We start from the raw sequence: 21,260 nt of genomic DNA, 5'->3' as shown, positions 1-21,260 counted from the left end.
TAAATTGTATAACAGTGCAAAATATTGCTCATTTGTAGTGGTCCTTCTTGAACTATTTGTAAAAAAAGATATAAAAATAACTAAAACTTGTTGAAAAATAAACAAGTGATTCAATTATAAATAAAGATTTCTACACATAGAAGTAATCATCAACTTAAAGTGCCCTCTTTGGGGATTGTAATAGAGATCCATCTGGATTCATGAACTTACTTCTAAACATTTCTTCACAAAAAAAGAAATCTTTAACATCAATATTTATGGAACATGTCCACAAAAAATCTAGCTGTCAACACTGAATATTGCATTGTTGTATTTCTTTTCACAGTTTATGAACTTACATTCATATTTTGTTGAAGTATTATTCAATTAATATATTTATAAAGGATTTTTGAATTGTTGCTATTTTTTAGAATATTTAAAAAAAAACTCACATACCCTTTGGCATTCCTTCAAGTAACCCCAGGGGTACGCGTACCCCCATTTGAGAACCACTGCCACAGAAGATGCACAATACATATTCAATTATGACTTAAAAACAAAGCTAATGTTATCATATGCACAGCTAAAACATTTCAAAAAACATCTTGAACTTATACCACAACATGTTTTCTCTAGTTATTTATTTATTTATTCCCATTATTTACTTTTTACTTTTTTTTCTTTAAATTGATCTCAACTCTGTACACTGCTGCTGGAATTTTAATTTTAATTTTCCTGAGGGGAATTCTCCTGAAGGAATCAATAAAGTACTATCTATCTATCTATCTATCTATATATCTATCTATCTATCTATCTATCTATCTATCTATCTATCTATCTATCTATCTATCTATCTATCTATCTATCTATCTATCTATCTATCTATCTATCTATCTAGTTTCTTCTGACACTGGTGACAGCGCATAATTGAAATAGAATAGAACAGAATAGAAAGTACTTTATTGATCCCTGGGGGAAATTCAGCACCACAGTTCGCTCACAATAAACAATAATAATAATAAATAATATATGACATATATTATACATATATATAATATGTGAATAATATAAATATATTCTACATATATCCTACATTTAAGTGCAGTCTAGAAGGAACATATGCATTATACAGTCTGATGGCTGTCGGTATGAAGGACCTCCTGTGTGGTTCCGTGTTACATTTAGGGAGTCTGAGCCTTCCACTGAACGTGCTCATTCTCTCCGCAAGGTCCGAGTGTAGTGGGTGGGAGGTGTTGTCCATAATGTCTAGGAGTTTTGCTAGACTTCTCCTCTCTGACACCACCGCCAGAGAGTCTAGCTCCACTCCCACCACGTTACTGGCCTTCTCTACCAACTTGTCCAGTCTGTTTGCGTCCCTCACTCTCAGCCCGCTGCCCCAGCAAGCCACGGCGAACAAGAAAGCGCCCACCACCACCGACTCGTAGAACATCTTCAACGTCTTTGTACAGACGTTGAAGGATCCCAGCCTCCTGAGGAAGTAGAGGCGGCTCTGTCCCTTCTTGTAGAGGGCCTCAGTGTGTTTGGACCCATTCAGCTTGTTGTCCATGTGTACTCCGAGGTATTTATAATCCTCAACCATGTCCACATCGACCCCCCTGATGGAAACAGGGGTCGCCAGAGTACTCCTCCTCCTTCCCAGGTCCACAACCAGCTCCTTGGTCTTCGTCACATTGAGCTGGAGGTGGTTCTTTCCACACCATGTGACAAAGTCCTCCACCAGTGCCCTGTATTCTTCATCATCACCATCCTCAATACACCCCACTATAGCAGAGTCATCAGAAAACTTCTGAAGGTGACAGGACTCTGATTGATAGTGGAAATCGGTGATGTAAATGGGGTAGAGGACTGTACCCTGCGGGGCCCCGGTGTTGCTGACCAGCCTGTCAGACACACAGTCCTGCAGTCGAAGGTACTGTGGTCTGTCAGTCAGGTAATCTACCACCCAGGACACCAAGGGGGCCTCCACCTGCATCTTCAACTTCACACCCAGTAGCCCAGGCCGTATAGTATCGAAAGCACTGGAGAAGTCAAAAAACATGACCCTCACACTGCTTGCAGGCTTGTCCAGGTGGGTGTGGGCTCGGTTCAGCAGGTAGATGACTGCGTCCTCCACTCCCAGTCGTGGCTGGTAGGCGAATTGGAGTGGGTCCAGGTGGGGCTTGACTGTAGGGCGGAGTTGTTCCAGGACCAACCTCTCCATGGTCTTCATGATATGGGAGGTTAGCGCCACCGGCCTGTAGTCCTTTGATGTGCTGGGTCGCGTGCACTTGGGGATGGGGACCACGCATGAGGTTTTCCACAGTGTGGGGACTTTCTGCAGCCTAAGGCTCATGTTGAAGATGTGCTGGAGCACACCACACAGCTGTGGGGTGCAGGCTTTGAGCACCCTGGGGCTCACACAGTCAGGACCTGCGGCCTTGCCTGTGTGTAACTTATTTAGCTGTGCATTCACCTGTTCTGCAGACAGACACACTGGGGGGGGGGGGGGGGGGGGGGGTCTCAGGTGGTTGGTTGGGGGCGGGGGTTCATCATCCTGAGGGTGAGGTGTTCAGTGGGGGGAGGTAGTCATTGGTGTTGGGGGGCGGGGAGGGGGGGATGGATTGGTTTGCTGATGTGGCCAGGGGCCCGGCTGGCATGCTTTGGGGGGGGCAGGAGTTTTTCGGAGCCACTGTGTCAAACCTGTTAAAGAACTGGTTTAGCTCATTGGCCCTATCTTTGTCTCCATCCACCCCCTGACCCCCCGATTGTTTGAGGCCGGTGATGGTCTGCATACTGTACCTCACCAGACCGTCTTCATGTTGTTATCCTTCAGCTTCGCTTCCAGCTTCCTCCTGTAGTTTTCCTTGGCCTCCCTGAGTTTGGTCTTTAGCAGCAACTGAACTCGTATCACCTCCTCCCTGTTACCAGCATTGAATGCCCTCTTCTTTTCATTCAGTATGGCTTTGATGTCTTTGGTGACCTACGGCTTGTTGTTTGGGTAGCAGGTGACCGTCTTTGATGGGACATTTGAGTCAACACATAAGTTGATATAGTCTGTGACGCACTCTGTGAGCCCGTCAATGTCCTCACCATGAGGCTCCATGAGCACCTGCCAGTCAGTTACCTCAAAACAGCCTTGTAGTGTCTCATGGACCCCTTCTGACCACCTTCTCACAGTTTTTTTTGGTCACAGGCAGTCTTTTGACCAGAGGCACATAACATGGGTTGAGGTAAACAAGGTTGTGGTCAGACCGGCCCAGCTCTGGGAGTGCTATGGATCAATACGCATCCTTGATGTTTGCGTACAGCAGGTCCAGGATCTTATTTCTTCTGGTGTGGCAGCTGACATACTGAGTGAAATTGGGTATGGATTTGTTCATAGTAACATGGTTAAAATCCCCTGAGATGAGGATGAGAGCTTTCGGGTGCTGGGTTTGTAGTCTGGCTATGGAGCTGTGGATGACCTCACTGGCAGCTGCAGCGTTAGCAGAGGGGGGGATGTATTCCGCCATCATTATAACATGCGGAATCTCCCTGGGCAAATAATATGGTCTGAGTCCTACAGCTAACATCTCTATATTCGGGTCACAGTGGCGCTCTTTTATTGTAATATGACCGGGATGACAATATTTCTTATTCATATTCAAAGCAAGCCCCCCTCCTTTCCGCTTGCAGTTGGTTGGGTCCTGGTCAGCGCGCACCATTTCAAAGCCGTTTATAGAAGCGTTACTATCCGGAACATCATCGTGCAGCCACGTCTCAGTAAAACACATTAGGCTACACTCACGATATTTTTTCTGATTACCGGCAAGTAGGGTGACCATTTCCATGACACCAAAAAGGAGGACATTATGCGGCATATCAATAAATGACTATGGTGTACAGAGGACTCTGGTATACTCTTATTTATAGTACAATTTTGAGTGGTTTAAAGATGATGCTTTTGTGGCTGAATAGAAAAAAATATTAAAGTCTAGTGTTTGTTAACAGTATTTGTATTTATTCAATACATTGTGGTGTTCAAAAAGTGACCACTGAGATGAATACAATGATTTGCAAATCATTTTCAAGCCATATTGAGTTGAATATGCTACAAAGACAACATATTTGATGTTCAAACTGATAAACATTTTTTTTTTTGCAATAATCATTAACTTTAGAATTTGATGCCAGCAACACGTGACAAAGAAGTTGGGAAAAGTGGCAATAAATACAGATAAAGTTGAGAAATACTCATCAAACACTTATTTGGAACATCCCACGGGTGTGCAGGCTAGTTGGGAACAGGTGGGTGCCATGATTGGGTATAAAAGCAGCTTCCATGAAATGCTAAGTAATTCACAAACAAGGATGGGGCGAGGGTCACCAATTTGTAAGCAAATTGTCAAACACTTCTAGAACAACATTTCTCTTCGAACTATTGCAAGGAAATTAAGGATTTTACCATCTACGGTCCGTAAAATCATCAAAAGGTTCAGAGAATGTGGAGAAATCACTGCACGTAAGCTATGATATTACGGACCTTTGAACCCTCAGGCGGTACTGCATCAAAAACTGACATCAGTGTGTAAAGGATATCACCACATGGGCTCAGGAACACAACATAAAACCACTGTCAGTAACTAGAGTTGGTTGCTACATCTGTAAGTGCAAGTTAAAACTCTACTATGCAAAGCAAAACCCATTTACCAACAACACCAAGGAACACAGCTGACTTCGCTGGGCTCGAGCTCGTCTAAGATGGACTGATGTAAAGTGGAAAAGTGTTCTGTGGTCTGACGAGTTTATGAACCTTTTTGTCCTCTGGAACAAAGAGGAAAATAACCAGCCGGATTCTTATAGGCGCAAAGTTCAAAAGCCAGCATGTGTGATGGTATGGGGGTGTATTAGTGCCCAAGACATGGGTAACACACACATCTGTGAAGGCACCATTAATGCTGAAAGGTCCATACAGGTTTTGGAGCAACATATGTTGTCATCCAAGCAATGTTATCATGGACGCCCCTGCTTATTTCAGCAAAACAATGCCAAGCAACGTGTTATAACAGTGTGGCTTCATAGTAAAAGAGCGTGGGTACATTCCTGGCCCGCCTGCAGTCCAGACATGTCTCCCATCGAAAATGAGTGGAAAATGAGTGGTGCATTATGAAGCGTAAAATACGACAGCGTAGACCCTGGACTGTTGAACGACTGAAGCTCTACATAAAACAAGAATGAAAAAGAATTCCACTTTCAAAGCTTCAACAATTAGTTTCCTCAGTTCCCAAATGTTTATTGAGTGTTGTTAAAAGAAGAGGTGATGTAACACAGTGGTGAACATGCCCTTTCCCAACTACTTTGGCACATGTTGCAGCCATGAAATTCTAAGTTAATTATTATTTGCAAAAAAAATAAAATGTATGAGTTTAAACATCAAATATCCTGTATTTGTAGTGCATTCAATTGAATATGGGTTGAAAAGGATTTGCAAATCAAATCGTTCTATTCCGTTTATATTTACATCTAACACAACTTCCCATCTCATATGGAAACGGGGTTTGTAAAAGCTTTACTAAAAAGAGAAGTTTTCAAATGTTTATTAAAAGTTTCAACACAGTCAAGTTATAGCCTGGAATGCCAGGTCTCCACAGGTTTTTGGGATCTTTAAATCATCCAGGCCTGAAGACCAGAGGCTGCGCCCTGATGAGTAGGGACATAACAATTTAGTGATGTACTGAGGGGCCTCACATTGCGATGCACGAAATGTCAGGACTAAAATTTTAAAATCAATGCGGAATTTAACTGGAAGACTGGATACAACGGGGGTAATATGGGCTGTTCTGGGTGCACCGGTCAAAAGTCTGGCAGCTCTACTTTGTACAGTCTAAAGTCTCTTTAGCGTTGACTTGTTGAAAAGAGTGAAGTCGGAATTGCAATAGTTAATACGAGATTAAATGAACGTGAGAATCACCATTTTGAAATCCAATTTTGACAGCAAATTTCTCACTTTAGAAAAATTTCTGAGGTGATTAAAACTGTTTTTGGTCAGTTGATGGCAGTAACACTCCAAAGACATTGACTGATCAAACACAGCCCCAAGGTTTCTGTGGCTGCTTTAACAGATGCACCGAGAGCACCAAGGGAGTTCTTGATCAGGGGGATCTTTTCATCGGAAGCGATTATCAGACTTTCCGTTTTGTTAGAATTTATCTGGAGGAAATTTGAGGTTGCCACTTCTCATGCCACTTTTTACAGTGTGTAGTTGTTTTACAATGTCGGGTCGTTTGGGGAAATGGAGTCAAAAGCCATTAGTGCTTACACTGGATTAGTTAAACAGAGTAATATGAATTTGCCCGCTGGGAAAATGTCTTTCTAAGAAGCCAAATGAATGTCTTTGCAAAGCAGTAAAAGATTAAAAATACATATAACAATTAATTTAAGGGCGTTAAAGCAGCACTAAGTAACTTTTCAACCTTCATAAAATATTTTCATTACTTTAGGAATAATACCTCGACTTACAACTAGTTGAATGACACCTCTGTCATGGCCAGAGAGGATCTGTATCGCTTTCTTTTACTTGCGCTTAGCAACTTTGAGGACGGTGGCAAGAACCCTGCCACACAAAACTTGTGTGGCATACGTTTTGCTTTACGGCATACATCACCCCCCCTTACCCCATTTGTTAAAAAGACGGACGGAAGTCTATGTTAACGCGCCATGCGTGCCACCAGAAAACAAAAACAAAAAGAAGATCTCTGCCAAAGCCCCAAAACATCCAAAGAAACGAAAAGTTTTGTCTGAAGACAAAAGAGAAGCGGAGTTTATCCTTATAAAAGGACAGCTCACAGGCGTGAGCTCAAAGATGAGGGATTTTCAATTGATGCTCCTCTGGCTTTGTTCCTGCTGCACTTGTAAGTGATTTCTGATGTTCAACTCAAAATGATAATGCTAATGGTATCCATCGGAAATTTGCTTGGTAGCAATAAATAGCCGTCAGCTTAATAATTCGCAGTTCCACACTACTTCCTTTGAAAAAACAACACCGCCGCCGGTCTAAGTAAGTACTGTCTTACTTAGGAATAGTCAAATATGTCAAAGTATCACATTACTACTCACTGAGACGCCCTTTTTTGCCTTCTTCCCGACGCCCTCCCATTTCAATAATTTCCTCTGTTTTTAACTTGAATAATGTAACACATACTGGAGCTGATTACGTTAGGCCTTCAAAATAAAAGCACGCTCGTAAAATGGTAAATGGGTTGTACTTGTATAGCGCTTTTCTACCCCTTTTTAAGGAGCCCAAAGTGCTTAACCCGGTTGCACCTCAACCCCCTGCTATATTTGTTTCAGTCTGGGAGGGGTGAGGGTGTATTTATTTAACTGCAGAAATAAATGTTTATGTCGTGCTGCAGGTGCGCACCTTCTACACTCAGGTGCTGAACGAAGAGGAACGCCAAAGACTCTGTCAGAACATGGCAGGGGCCCTGAAAGGGGCGCAGCTCTTCATCCAGAAGCGAATGGTAAGCCCCGCACACGCCCCCAGCTCTGCCGACTCCCAGGCATTGAGTTTCTTTTCTGTTGAATTCAGTGTAACTTTTTTTTTTTTGTTCCGTGCATCTACTTCATGGTAAACCGTCGTTATTTTCCGCTGTGGTCAGGAAGTTTCACTTTGGTTTCCTGTTCGCTCGCAGGTGGAAACCCTGAAAGCCGTGCATGCAGATTATGCCAACAGAGTTCAGAGCCTTCTCAACAAGTACAATGCAGAGGCCCAGAAGGTAAATAAAATTAAATGAGGAAAGGCTGCTACACCGTCATACAATCACACGCTAAAATGTCAGCATGTTGTCAAAATGGTACACTCCAACCATCAGGGGTGTCCAAAGTGTGGCCCGGGGGGCCATTTGCGGCCTGCAGCTAATTCCTTACCGGCCCACCACACATTCTGGAAATGATATTGCAAACATTTTTAAATACATTTAAAAAAAAGTGGAATGATGTGAAATCTAATGACAAAAACTTTCAATGTTGACCCAAAGCTGCCTTGCAAGCTGTTTTTTTTCTTTTGTCTTCATTTTTCTGTTTTTTGCCATTGCTAAAAAAAAAAAGGACAAAAATGATCAATGTTATAATGCAGGGGTCGGGAACCTTTTTGGCTGAGAAAGCCATACAAACCAAATATTTTAATAAGTATTTCTGTGAAAGCCATATAATATTTTTTTAAGACTGAATACAACTAAATGCGTGCATTTTTAAGTAAGACCAACATTTTTGGAGTATAATAAGTCTCTTATTCTTTTTAATAACACTTATTCTGAAGATAACCAACAATAAATAAAATACTTCTTATTGTTAATGCGACTTCTTGAACAGGTGCGGTTGAAACCGGATGGATGGATTAAAATGCATGAGAATGTTTTATATTTTTAACTTTATTTTTGACACTGTGATTACCAGCAGAATTATTCATTACTTACCGTGTTAAGCAATGTCAGCAAAAATATATCTGAGAGCCAGGTGCAGTCATCAAAAGAGCCACATCTGGCTCTAGAGCCATAGGTTCCCTACCCCTGCTATAATGAATTATCTTCAAGGCTCCAATTACTTCAAAAATTTCACTTTAAAATGTTTTATATGGAAAAAATATTGCATATATTGTGTGATTGCCCATATTAAAACATCAAAGTTTTCTTTAAAACAAACAAAAATAATAGTTCAAACGTAAAATTGACAGATATATTTGAAGTTGATCTTGTGACTTAAATGTTGAAAGTAAAATATATACATATATATATATATATATACATATATATTAGGGCTGGGCAACGATTAAAAATTTTAATCAAAGTTAATCGCACTATTTCTCTGATTAATGGCGATTAACTGCATTGTATATGCAAAGCCCAATAATGAATTCAAAAGTAGTGTGTAGTTCACCTTTATTGGAATATTCTCCCACATGAACAAAAGCGCCAAAACATTTGTTGTGCAAACACAATTTAAATCAGTCCTTGTTAAACAGTAGCAGTTAAATAGCATATTTGATGAAAATCAACTCCAAAAATGTAAATACAAACATTTAAGCTTATTGCCACTGCCAGGGTATTTAAGTTATCCTGTTTGTTATGGAAAATAAATATAATCTACATACAAATCTCTGAGCCACAATCATAACATCTGAACAGGCAATTTCTGAGGTAACAGCAGAAACATTTTTTTTATCAGGGATCTTATGTTTAAAAAACTTATATTATAGGTAGTGGGCTGTTTTAGGGAATTTTGGATCAAATTATAGCAATATTAATAATGTTGTGTTTATTCAGCGTAGTGCACTTCAAATAATTATGACCATATCTAGGAATTGATATGATGGGAATTTTCCGATTGTTTGCTTGGTGCTTTGATAAACTGAAGGCATCATATACATGGTACTATATTGTGATGTTATGAGCCAGGGAAAAAAAGAACTACCCTACCCAGCATGCAACAGGAGTGAGGAGCATGCGCGGTTGTGTCGCCATGACGACATCTTGTATGTTGTGATATGCACGCTCTGAAAGCAAACGTTAAGAAGTCAGCCAACACTCCTGGTCTGCATTATTCATAAATAGACAGACAACACATATACTCCGCTGCTTCACAGGCCGCTGGATGTAGCCGGCAAAGTATTCCCATGCTAGCTAGCCGGTCTAGCAAGCACGCCTCATTCAGTCCAAAACGGCCCGATCTATCCACATCCAGAATTGTCTGGCGGTCGTAAGTGATCCCGGAGTGACCACGCTGTAAGCCAGCCAGGACATTTGCAGAATTGTCCGGTATTTTTGCCAAATGTTCCATCTACACCAAGAGCCCCTCCACGCCGAAGTACATCCGGGAGATGCCATCTTGCTAAGAAAAGGCGTTAACAAAATAAAAGCATGTAAACAACATCCGCAAATGTGCGATAAAATAATTGTCGGCGTTAATAGATTGATGAGTTAACGCGTAATTAATGCATTAGTTTGCCCACCCCTAATATATATATATATATATATATATATATATATATATATATATATATATATATATATATATATATATATATATATATATAAATGTATCACTTTGAGTGGGGCACCTTTTGGATCCCAATTATATTTAATGGGATTTCATTTATCTTTACACTGTGATTTCTCAATATTAATAATGAATTAAAATCAATGGTGCCCTGCATTATTGATCTTTTATGACTCTAATTCAGTGGTTCTTAACCTTGAGGTACCGAACCCAATTAGTTTCATATGCGCATTCATCGAACCCTTCTCAGTGAAAAATAAATTGTTGTTTTTTTTTTCAAATTCAAGACAAAGTTATGTGTTTTTGGTACACTTTAGTAAGGAGAACATATTCTAAGTAACAAAGACTTAATTTAGAGGTTTTTTGACACCAGGGGAACATATTCTAAGTAACAAAGACTTAATTTGGAGTTATTTGGTTAGGGTTAGGGTTAGAGGGTTAGGGTTATAATGAGGCCATGCCGAATTAGGCATTAATAAGTACTTAATAATGACTAGTTAAGAGCCAATATGTAACTAATTTGCATGTTAATAAGAAACTAATTAAGGGTGAATACGTTCCCCATACTAAAGTGTTACCATGTTTTTTTACTGGTGCACAAAATGAAGCGTGCATGAACATCACCTTGTTCAAAGAACAAAACCGACACGGTGCATAAACTCACAACAAATGACACACCTGCAAATCAGTGTTTCTTCAGCGGTTGTTGTACCCGTAATACCCTAATAGGGAGAAGTTTTTATTGACACGAAGAGTCGGGTGTGTTTTGACCTCGGGCGAACCCCTTAGGTCGACTCACCGAACCCCTAGGGTTCGATCGAACCCAGGTTAAGAACCACTGCTCTAATGACTAAAAACTGCATATTTCAGTTTACTATTAAAAAAAAAAGTTGTCTTCTTTTTTTTTTTTACTTCATATCAACCTGAAGTTTTATTAGCAGTAATGATTGAGACCCTTTATGGTCCCCAAGGGCCCTAAAGGTAAAAAAAAATAAAATCCATATATTTTGTTATGAAAATGAAAAATATCAAAATGGCCACCGCTTGTTCTAATTTTTCCATGTGCGGCCCTCAGTGGAAAAAGTTTGGACACCCCTGCCATACATGATAAACATTACTTCAAAGAAGTGTATATGTTATCTTAGCAACACACTAGACCAGTGGTTCTCAAATGGGGGTACTTGAAGGTATGCCAAGGGGTACGTGAGATTTTTCAAAAATATTCTAAAAATAGCAACAATTCAAAAATCTTTTATACATATATTTATTGAATAATACTTCAACAAAATATGAATGTAAGTTCATAAACCGTGAAAAGAAATGCAATATTCAGTGTTGACAGCTAGATTTTTTGTGGACATGTTCCATAAATATTGATGTTAAAGATTTCTTTTTTTGTGAAGAAATGTTTAGAATTAAGTTCCTGAATCCAGATGGATCTCTATTACAATCCCCAAAGAGGGCACTTTAAGTAGATGATTACTTCTATGTGGAGAAATCTTTATTTATAATTGAATCACTTGTTTATTTTTAACAAATGTTTAGTTATTTGTATATCTTTTTTTCCAAATAGTTCAAGAAAGACCACTACAAATGAGTAATGTTTTGCACTGTTATACAATTTAATGAATCAGAAACTGATGACATAGTGCTGTATTTTACTTCTTTATCTCTTTTTTTTTCAACCAAAAATGCTTTGCTATGATTAGGGGGTACTTGAATTAACCAAATGTTCACAGGGGGTACATGACTGAAAAAAGGTTGAGAGCCACTGCCCTAGACTACAACTAAGTACGTAGGATGCTAAACACTACCACACTACATCTGCTAACACCGTGTCTTGCTTTTTTGTCCCTCAGAACAACATTCACGTTTACAGCCGACCAGGAGCGTCAGCCGTCACTGCCTTGTCCAACATGTGAACGCCAGGGAGCTCATTTCCAGACCGCAGGATGCACTTAAGTAATCTTTAACAAAATAAGTCACAGATTATGCTAAAACCATTTTGGGGCTAAGAACAAAATGCTAAGCGGGGCTTCCAATGTTAATGTTTCATCATACAGACATGAAAGTAACCAACAGTTTTTCTGCTTTACAATGTGTGCCTTCCGTGATAGATGAGGACGATTAGTTGTGGTATTGATTGATTGATGCAATGTTGCAAAAACGGTGGCAAAAGATACAGAAGAAGCAAAGTCACAGAATTATGACAGATCATGTAATAATTTCGGCATTGCAGATTTTTTTTCAACAGACATTTGTAGCAATTTTACAAAATCTTTTACAAATGATTTTAAGTACAATTTCAAAAAATGACGTTTTAGGAGTGTAAAAGACGTACTTTTATTACATCTCAATATGCCCTCACAAAGACACACACTACAGTTAAAAAGGTGTAAATTGCATCATTATTTCAACTTGACCCGACAGTCATACCAATAAATGAGGAATAAAGTTGTATTTGAACTAAAATGAATCAGTAATATTGTTAGTTGGACATTATCATGTCAGAATGTAATATTGTGTCTTTTGTTTTTACTCCAAATATGACCCTAGTCTCGTAAAAAACATTTGACTTCACTGTTTTGTTAGAATCGAATCTTGATCGTAGTAGTTGATGGTTTTATGATTTATGACTAATATCTAATCTTGATAGACCACGCTAGTGAAGCTGTGTTACCAGCCTGCCATGAATCATATTGAAAGTACAGGACGGTACCTTCAAGCCTTGTGAGTGTTCAATACAAATGGATGAAAATGAAATCTTTTATCGCTGAGTTTAATTAACACTTGTACAAGTTTGTTCATGTTCACTGACCTATTCACAAATTCATGCTATAGGAGGATTGCAGCGCCTTGCAATATTACAATACCGTAACACTTATATAATTTACTATAATAAGCATGTTGCTTCAAAAAGGCGCAAACAAGCTAAAAATACCAATGGACGTCCACTTCTTTGTAAAGTTGGTTGGAATACAGCTTGGCTTTATTAATAAAATGAAAATGCGCAGCTATCATTTGTTTGTGTTTTTTTTGTGTGTTAGTTAAAGGCCTACTGAAAGCCACTACTAGCGACCACGCAGTCTGATAGTTTATATATCAATGATGAAATATTAACAGTGCAACACATGACAATACGGCCGGTTTAGTTTACTAAATTACAATTTTAAATTTCCTGCGGAGTTTCTTGTTGAAAACGTCGCGGAATGATGACGCGCGTTTGTGACATCATTGGTTGTCGGTGACATTTTAGTTCAGCACCACTTACGGCTAAGAGTCATCTCTTTTCATCGCATAATTACACATCTGTGTTGTTGAATCTTTTGCAATGTGTTCAATTAATAATGGAGACGTCAAAGAAGAATGCTGTTGGTGGAAAGCGGTGGATTGCAGCTGCCTTTAGCAACCGAAACACAGCCGGTGTTTCTTTGTTTGTGTTGAAGCTTTAGCGAACATGTTTCTCTACAACATGTCAACCAGCAAGTTTTTGGATGAGAAAATTGTGATATTAAGTCGGCTCTTACTGGAGACTTGTGCGGAGTTAGCGTCCTTCCTCCTGTAGCAGCTGTCAAAAAGGCAGCTGTGATCATGGCTCCTCCATTGGCTTCTCTCAGAGACACTGGCGGTCACCGCAGCCCTCCGACTTTCAGGTATGACTTTATAATCTCACTAAAACACTATTAACACAATAAGCAGATATGGGATTTTCCAGAATTATCCTAGTAAATGTGTCTAATAACATCTGAATCGCTCCCCACTGCCGTCACCTTTTTTTTTCTTTTTCTAGTGCTTCACTCTAACTTTCCTCATCCACGAATCTTTCATGCTCGCTCAAATTAATGGGGAAATCGTCGCTTTCTCGGTCCGAATCGCTCTTGCTGCTGGTGGCTATGATTATAAACGATGTAAGGAGCCCGACAACCCGTGATGTCACGCGCACATCGTCTGTTACTTCCGGTACAGGCAAGGCTTTTTTATTAGCGACCAAAAGTTGCGAACTTTATCGTCGATTTTCTCTACTAAATCCTTTCAGCAAAAATATGGCAATATCGCGAAATGATCAAGTATGACACATAAATTGGACCTGCTATCCCCGTTTAATAAAATCTTATTTCAGTAGGCCTTTAAATGTGTTTTTGAGGGAGAATAGAATAAAACATCACTTGAGGTCAAGCATAAGTGTGTTTTGATTTTTCCTTGGCTTTTTTGTATAACCGCCACAGACCAAGCGGACCAGTGTGATAATAACCTTAGAGCCGGTAATGGAACCCGATGGCAACATTGGATTTAGTTGGATACAGCACTAGAAGTAAATAAAGTACCCAACTTCAAAATGATCCCTTTTTTCTTTTAAATATAATATTTTCAATATCATTAAAATAACAACTGTTAAGGAATAAAAGGATGTCATGCTTTTTAAGGGCTGGACAGTTGCTTGAGGAATTTGCATTAATCAGCATTTTCTTAAAGGGGACCTATAATGCAAAACCCAGTTTTATTACCTGTTAGCAGGTGGTTTTGTGTATTTGGGATTCCCTTAAGTCCCGACAATTTGAAATCAAACCATGAAGGCCATGAGGGGATATATAGCAAACAATTTTGCTTTCTTCCAAACAAGCTTATGTTTGTGAGGTATTTTGCCATCGTTACGTCGGCGGTTATCTACATACAGTACATGGTTTAAGGTTTTTTAGTTGTTTCCGTGAGTTTGCCATTTTTAATCTGTGCCGTCTGCAGTCCACACCAAGATATGTTCACGCCACCGGAGCCGCCTTAATGCACAGACTTACCGGGGCTGAAGCCTGCGCTCGGAAGGAGGGATTCTTGTTGCTGTTAAACTGGTGAGATCGCAGCTTTTCTTACATTATACCTGTTTGTATTTGATTTTATAGCTATACATTAATTTCCTATGATATTTATATTTTATTATAATGTATACTATTTTATGGATGTTTTTGTTTGCACCGCAGTCACTGATTGAGAAACCAAATTGTTGAATTTCAATATTTGTGATTCAATAAATAAAGGGTTTGTACACTCTGAAACAGTGACGTGCGGTGAGGTTCATGGCTGGTGAGGCACTGACTTCATCACAGTCAGATTCACAAACATATGAACCCTAAAGAGTATCTTATTCACCATTTGATTGGCAGCAGTTAACGGGTTATGTTTAAAAGCTCATACCAGCATTCTTTACACATACAAACTGTAGCACACAAAAAAGCACATTTAATTAAAAAAAAACGTTATTATGGTCTTACCTTTACTTATAAATGAAGTCCATGCGTCGCTCCTTCTGACCAAAAACATCGATAACTTGTTTATAGAAGTCTTCCTTATCTTTCTTCAGTTTTAAAAGTCTCTCTGTCTCGATGGAGATCACTGTCTGAAGCTAACCTTTTAGCTCCGGCGTTGGTCTTCCTTTAATTATTACCTCCTGCTTCGATTGAAAGTCCAGTTTAGAAAACTGTTTTATTTCAGAAAATTAATCATCCATGTTAAAAGTCCAGGGAAGAGGAAAAAATAAACACACGCTACTCACTCTTGCTGCTTGTTGTCACTTCTTCTGCAGCCGAGTTGTGGCAAGAATGATCCCTGGGATCACTAGCGCCCTCTATCACCAGGAGGCGGGAGAACAGGTGCCTCACACAGTGCGTCTTCGCTGCCGTTTTATGATTGCTCAGCACAAGAAATAGGTTACACACATACAGTTGTTGACAAAATACACTGTACATTATACACCTCAGCTAACTAAACTATGGAAATGTATCATTTAATTTATATAGCAATACGGTCTCACCGCAAGTCTCTTCTCAGTATTTGAACGGCAAGTGTGAAAATTCAGCGATTTTGAATAAAAATAATCTAAAACTGGTGACGTTAAATGGAAAATAACTTTATAAAGTATAGTCACTGGATACATACAGTGGGGCAAAAAAGTATTTAGTCAGCCAGCGATTGTGCAAGTTCTCCCACTTCAAATGATGACAGAGGTCTGTCATTTTCATCATAGGTACACTTCAACTGTGAGAGACAGAATGTGGGGAAAACATCCAGGAATTCACTTTGTAAAATTTTAAAGAATTTGTTTGTAAATTATGGTGGAAAATAAGTATTTGGTCAAGCATTCAAAGCTCTCACTGATGGAAGGAGGTTTTGGCTCCAAATCTCAGGATACATGGCCCCATTCATTCTTTCCTTAACACGGATCAATCGTCCTGTCCCCTTAGCAGAAAAACAGCCCCAAAGCATGATGTTTCCACCCCCATGCTTCACAGTAGGTATGGTGTTCTTGGGATGCAACTCACTATTCTTCTTCCTCCAAACACGACGAGTTGAGTTTATACCAAAATGTTCTATTTTGGTTTCATCTGACCACATGACATTCTCCCAATCCCAATTTTGGTATAAACTCAACTCGATGAAAATGACAGACCTCTGTCATCATTTGAAGTGGGAGAACTTGCACAATCGCTGGCTGACTAAATACTTTTTTTGCCCCACTGTATAACAATTTAATTAATATTTTTTCTTTTTACATTTTTTTTTCTTTCCAGGATGGCACGTGAGGCCCCGCCCCACCTGCCTGCCCTGACTGCACATCACTGCTCTGAAACTATTTTACGTTTCCCCAACGATTTCGCCATTTTTTTTCCCCTTGCGCACTAATTGGCCGAAAGAGCACACACTTGACATCATGTTTTCGATGGGAAAATGCATTAGGCAGTAGGATTTACCCCAACAGTAACAAGCAGTAGGAAATGGATTGATGAACGGGCAAGAAAGGATAGATTAAAAAATAATGATAATGATTTTTTTTTAAACATGGGACGCTGGCGGGCCGTAGTTTGGGGACCCCTGCACAAAGGTGTACTTTCCTTGTACACTTACAAGATTAAAAATCAGCATTGGCCCACAAACCAAATGTATTTTGAGGCGACTCCACTAAAAACTAAACCATGCTATTTTTTAATTGGCTCATTTTCCCTCGGGGGAGGGGCAACTGTGTTTAAAAAGAAGTGAGAGCAGTGCTTGATGTTTTTACGATGAGCGCACCACTTCACGCAACCCCGATGCTGCCTATCGGCTCCACCGAGGCCCAGTACACCATGGTGGAAATTGCCAGGGAGAAGCCACGCGACTACATCTTCTACTCGCTCATCAGCTTTGTCCACTTGGGAAATCCATGCTGTTTGGGATTGGTGGCCTTGTACTACTCCATCAAGGTGAGCTCTGCGCCTTTTAGTTTCTCGCAATACATTAATAAATAACACTTGAAACCTAATTGTATCAATTAATTTAAAACTCTTCTATCAGGTTGGTCTAGAAAAGGAGTGTCCAAACTTCGGCCTGCGGGCGAAGTGCACCCAGCCGACGTCTTCAATTAGGACCACAAGACGTCATAAGTTTAATCATTTCATTAATTTTAACAGTCGGAAATTTTGATGCTGCCATTATGTCACCATCTAGCAATGTTAGTAATTCAGGGCAATGACCTTTAATTATGCTATGAATTGACATATGTGCAGCATTTACTTATATGACCTAATGTAAACAACATTCCCTAGTCATAATGCCAAAAAAAAAAATCCAACCAACAGATATGGTCACACATAACACAGCCAGCTCACTGAATTTTGTGGACATTATAAAAAACATCCACGCACCATAAAAATCTCAAAAATACAACACATACCAATGATTGGCTGCTTGATATTTCTGATTGATTACAAAACTTTAAGGACGTTGTCACAAAAGTAAACAAGGTAGAATTTGAACTTTCACATTTATTATCCAATTATATTAATTATATATCCATTGTTTTAATACAATATGTACACACACACACGTGTATAAGTATGTATATATTCATCCATTTTCTACCGCTTGTCCCTTTTGGGGTCGCGGGACATATATATATATATATATATACACACAAATATATATGTATGTATATACATATATATATATATATGTAAATATATATATATATATATATATATATATATATATATATAGGCAAACCCCGTTTCCTTATGAGTTGGGTATTCTTGTTAGATGTAAATATAAACAGAATACAATGATTTGCAAATCCTTTTCAAGCCATATTCAGTTGAATATGCTACAAATACAACATATTTGATGGTCAAACTCATAAACATTGTTTTTTTTTTTGCAAATAATCATTAACTTTAGAATTTGATGTCAGCAACACGTGTCAAAGAAGTTGGGAAAGGTGGCAATAAATACTCCTCAAACACTTATTTGGAACATCCCACAGGTGTGCAGGCTAATTGGGAACAGGTGGGTGCCATGATTGGCTATAAAAACAGCTTCCCAGAAAATGATCAGTCTTTCACAAGAAAAGATGGGGCGAGGTACACCCCTTTGTCCACAACTGCGTGAGCAAATAGTCAAACAGTTTAAGAACAACCTTTCTCAAAGTGCAATTGCAAGAAATTTAGGGATTTCAACATCTACGCTCCATAATATCATCAAAAGGTTCAGAAAATCTGGAGAAGTCACTCCTCGTAAGCGGCATGGCCGGAAACCAACATTGAATGACCGTGACTTTCGATCCCTCAGACGGCACTCTATCAACGACCGACATCAATTTGTAAAGGATATCACCACGTCATCAAAATTCTAAAAATTAATTTTAATCAGGAAAAATTACTAATGATGTTCCATAAACTATTTTTTTTTTTTTTTTTTTTTCAAAAAGATTCAAATTAGCTAGTTTTTCTCTTCTTTTTTTCGGTTGAATTTTAAAGAGTCGAAATTGAAGATAAACTGTTTCAAAATTTAATTTTCATTTTTTTCCTGTTTTCTCCTCTTTTAAACCCTTCAATTAAGTGGGGTTTTTTTCAACATTTATTCTCTACGAAAAACCTTCCGTAAAAGGAACAGAAATGTACGACGGAATGACAGACAGAAATACCCATTTGTATATATATATATATATATATATATATATATATATATATATATATATATATATATATATATATATATATATATATATATATATATATATATATATATATATATATATATATATTAAAAGGTAAATTCAGCAAATTGGCTATTTCTGGCAATTTATTTAAGTGTGTATCAAACTGTTAGCCCTTCGCATTAATCAGTACCCAAGAAGTAGCTCTTGGTTTCAAAAAGGTTGGTGACCCCTGGTCTATATGGTGGTACTTGGAGAGCGAAGCGTCCTTTGAGGTAGTACTTGGAGAAAAATGTTTGAGAAGTTCATAGGAATACATTATAAATAGTGGAACTGCTCTTGCTTTATTTATGCAGTCCTTTGTTAAACTAGTAGAGAACGCTGCAGGCCTGAAGTTTTTACACTCTTTATGTAAAGCATTATAATTGTGATTTCCTTTTTGAATATTCTCAAAAGTATATGCTTGTGCAATATTACCAATTCTATGGTGTTGTTTTTTTTGTGTGTTAAAGAAGGTACTTACAAACTGAGGTCGTCTTAAAATAGAATAAATAGGAATGTAGAAAAACAATGGCAGCAAACCAAAGCCACATGCAAGTGCAGTGCAAAGTGACGTATGCATTGAAATTGTTCTGTTGTGATTTCAGGCCCGAGACCGGAAGGTAGCCGGAGACATTGAGGGAACCAAAGCTAACGGCATCCTAGCCCGGAATTTAAACATAGTGGCCACCGTTATCTTCTGCATCCTTGTCTTGGTTTTCATCATCGTGGTTTCTGTCTCACTAACAAGACCTCATTCATATGAATTTTCCTCGAACTATCGAAACCGACGAGATTGAAGACATCCACCTAGCCTGGTTCTTTCCTGCTTTGCTTTAAAAAAAACAAAAAACAAAACATCAAGCTAACTTGATGCTAATTGTGAACGCCAACTGCCAGATTTGTGTATTCATATAAATAGTCCTGTTGTGCTCCAGAGGAGAAAAGTCAATGTGGTTTCATTTCTGTTATAGAACCATGTTTTTCCCCCCCAATAACGAAGCACGGAAGAGTACAGAAGGTTAAACAAACACATGGAAAATACAGTTTTAGATGTGTAACATAGTGTCATTGATTTGGGTCGGCACAATGATGAGACTTTCTCCATTCTCAGCTTTATTTCTCTTCCTTCAAACCTGCGGGTGACAATCAGACAAGGTCGGTGTCCCGTCTTTCTTTGGCTTTGTCAGGCTTGGACTTGGTTTGTTTTCCCGAGGTGCAAAGTGAATGGAGTGGAAACGGCGTGAAGGTAAAGACATCTTTATTTTAGCACTAAAACTAAAAACAGGAACCAACAAAAAGCGCGCACAATGGCGGCACAAAAAACTGGGCTATGAAACAAAAGACTAGCACAAAGACTATAAACTACAAACATGAAACAAAAACACTTGCGCAGTGGCATGAATAACAAAAACTTACGCGGACAAAATGGACAGCATTGCAAGGCATGGAGCAGATAATAGAATAGAATAGAATAGAATGAACTTTATTGTCATTATATTGGCATATATCGAGATTAAAGACTCCAACTTAAGGTGCGGTAGTGGGAACAAATATGGGGTGAAATAAATGACATAAGAGGTAATAAAGGAAAAACTAACAATTGAAATAAACAGACTACTATCCAATAAAAATAATAATCAATTCTGTACAATATACAAAACACTATAGAAATACAAAATACTGTACAATATACAGAGCAAGACAGGAGTACCGAAGTAATAAATAACAATCAGTGACGGACGTATTGCACTCCAAGGGTAGTATTGCACAGTAGGGTATTAGGGCATGATATTGTATAGGGGTGAATTATTATTATTATAAGTTAGAGTTCAGCATGGTGACAGCTTTGGGAAAGAAGCTGTCTCTGAGCCTGTTTGTTCTGGCTCTGATGCACCTGTAGCGCCTGCCTGATGGGAGCAAGTCGAACAGGTGGAAGCCAGGGTGTGTGATGTCCTTGGTAATGTTTTTTGCTCTGTTGAGGCAACGGGAGTTGTGTAAGTCCTTCAGGGAGGGCAGGGGACAGCCGATGACTTTTTGTGCAGACTTTATGACCCTCTGAATCGCCTGTTGGTCTGCTTCGGTGCAGCTGGCGTACCACACTGTTATGCAGTACGTCAGCAGGCTCTCGACAGCCGAGCGACAGAAGGTCACCATCAGCTGCCTCTCCAGTCTGTTCTTCCTCAGCACCCTCAGGAAGTGGAGTCTCTGCTGGGCCTTCCGGATGACCGCAGTTGTATTTTGGGTGCAGGAC

General features: G+C 39.1%; 2 protein-coding genes across 2 annotated transcripts in view; both read left to right on the top strand.

Annotated features, from left to right (window-relative positions):
• The window catches only part of cat (catalase), a 42,701-nt gene extending 29,673 nt beyond the window's left edge, over positions 1-13,028 (top strand). The window contains exons 11-13 of the mRNA XM_061912054.1: positions 7,371-7,478; positions 7,650-7,733; positions 11,871-13,028. Coding sequence (XP_061768038.1) covers positions 7,371-7,478; positions 7,650-7,733; positions 11,871-11,933 — 255 coding nt within the window. The 3' untranslated portion in view covers positions 11,934-13,028. The remainder of the gene's footprint in view (positions 1-7,370; positions 7,479-7,649; positions 7,734-11,870) is intronic.
• A 3,557-nt stretch (positions 13,029-16,585) lies between these two features.
• On the top strand, positions 16,586-19,958 carry ifitm1 (interferon induced transmembrane protein 1). The gene is made up of 2 exons (XM_061912055.1): positions 16,586-17,240; positions 19,615-19,958. Exons 1-2 carry the CDS (start codon positions 17,061-17,063, stop codon positions 19,804-19,806), a joined length of 372 nt encoding a protein of 123 aa, XP_061768039.1. The 5' UTR covers positions 16,586-17,060; the 3' UTR covers positions 19,807-19,958.
• The last annotated feature ends 1,302 nt before the right edge of the window (positions 19,959-21,260 follow it).

The sequence above is a fragment of the Nerophis ophidion genome, linkage group LG10, assembly GCF_033978795.1.
Source record: "Nerophis ophidion isolate RoL-2023_Sa linkage group LG10, RoL_Noph_v1.0, whole genome shotgun sequence".
Lineage (NCBI taxonomy): Eukaryota > Metazoa > Chordata > Actinopteri > Syngnathiformes > Syngnathidae > Nerophis > Nerophis ophidion.
This window is presented reverse-complemented; position numbering and strand designations above follow the sequence as displayed.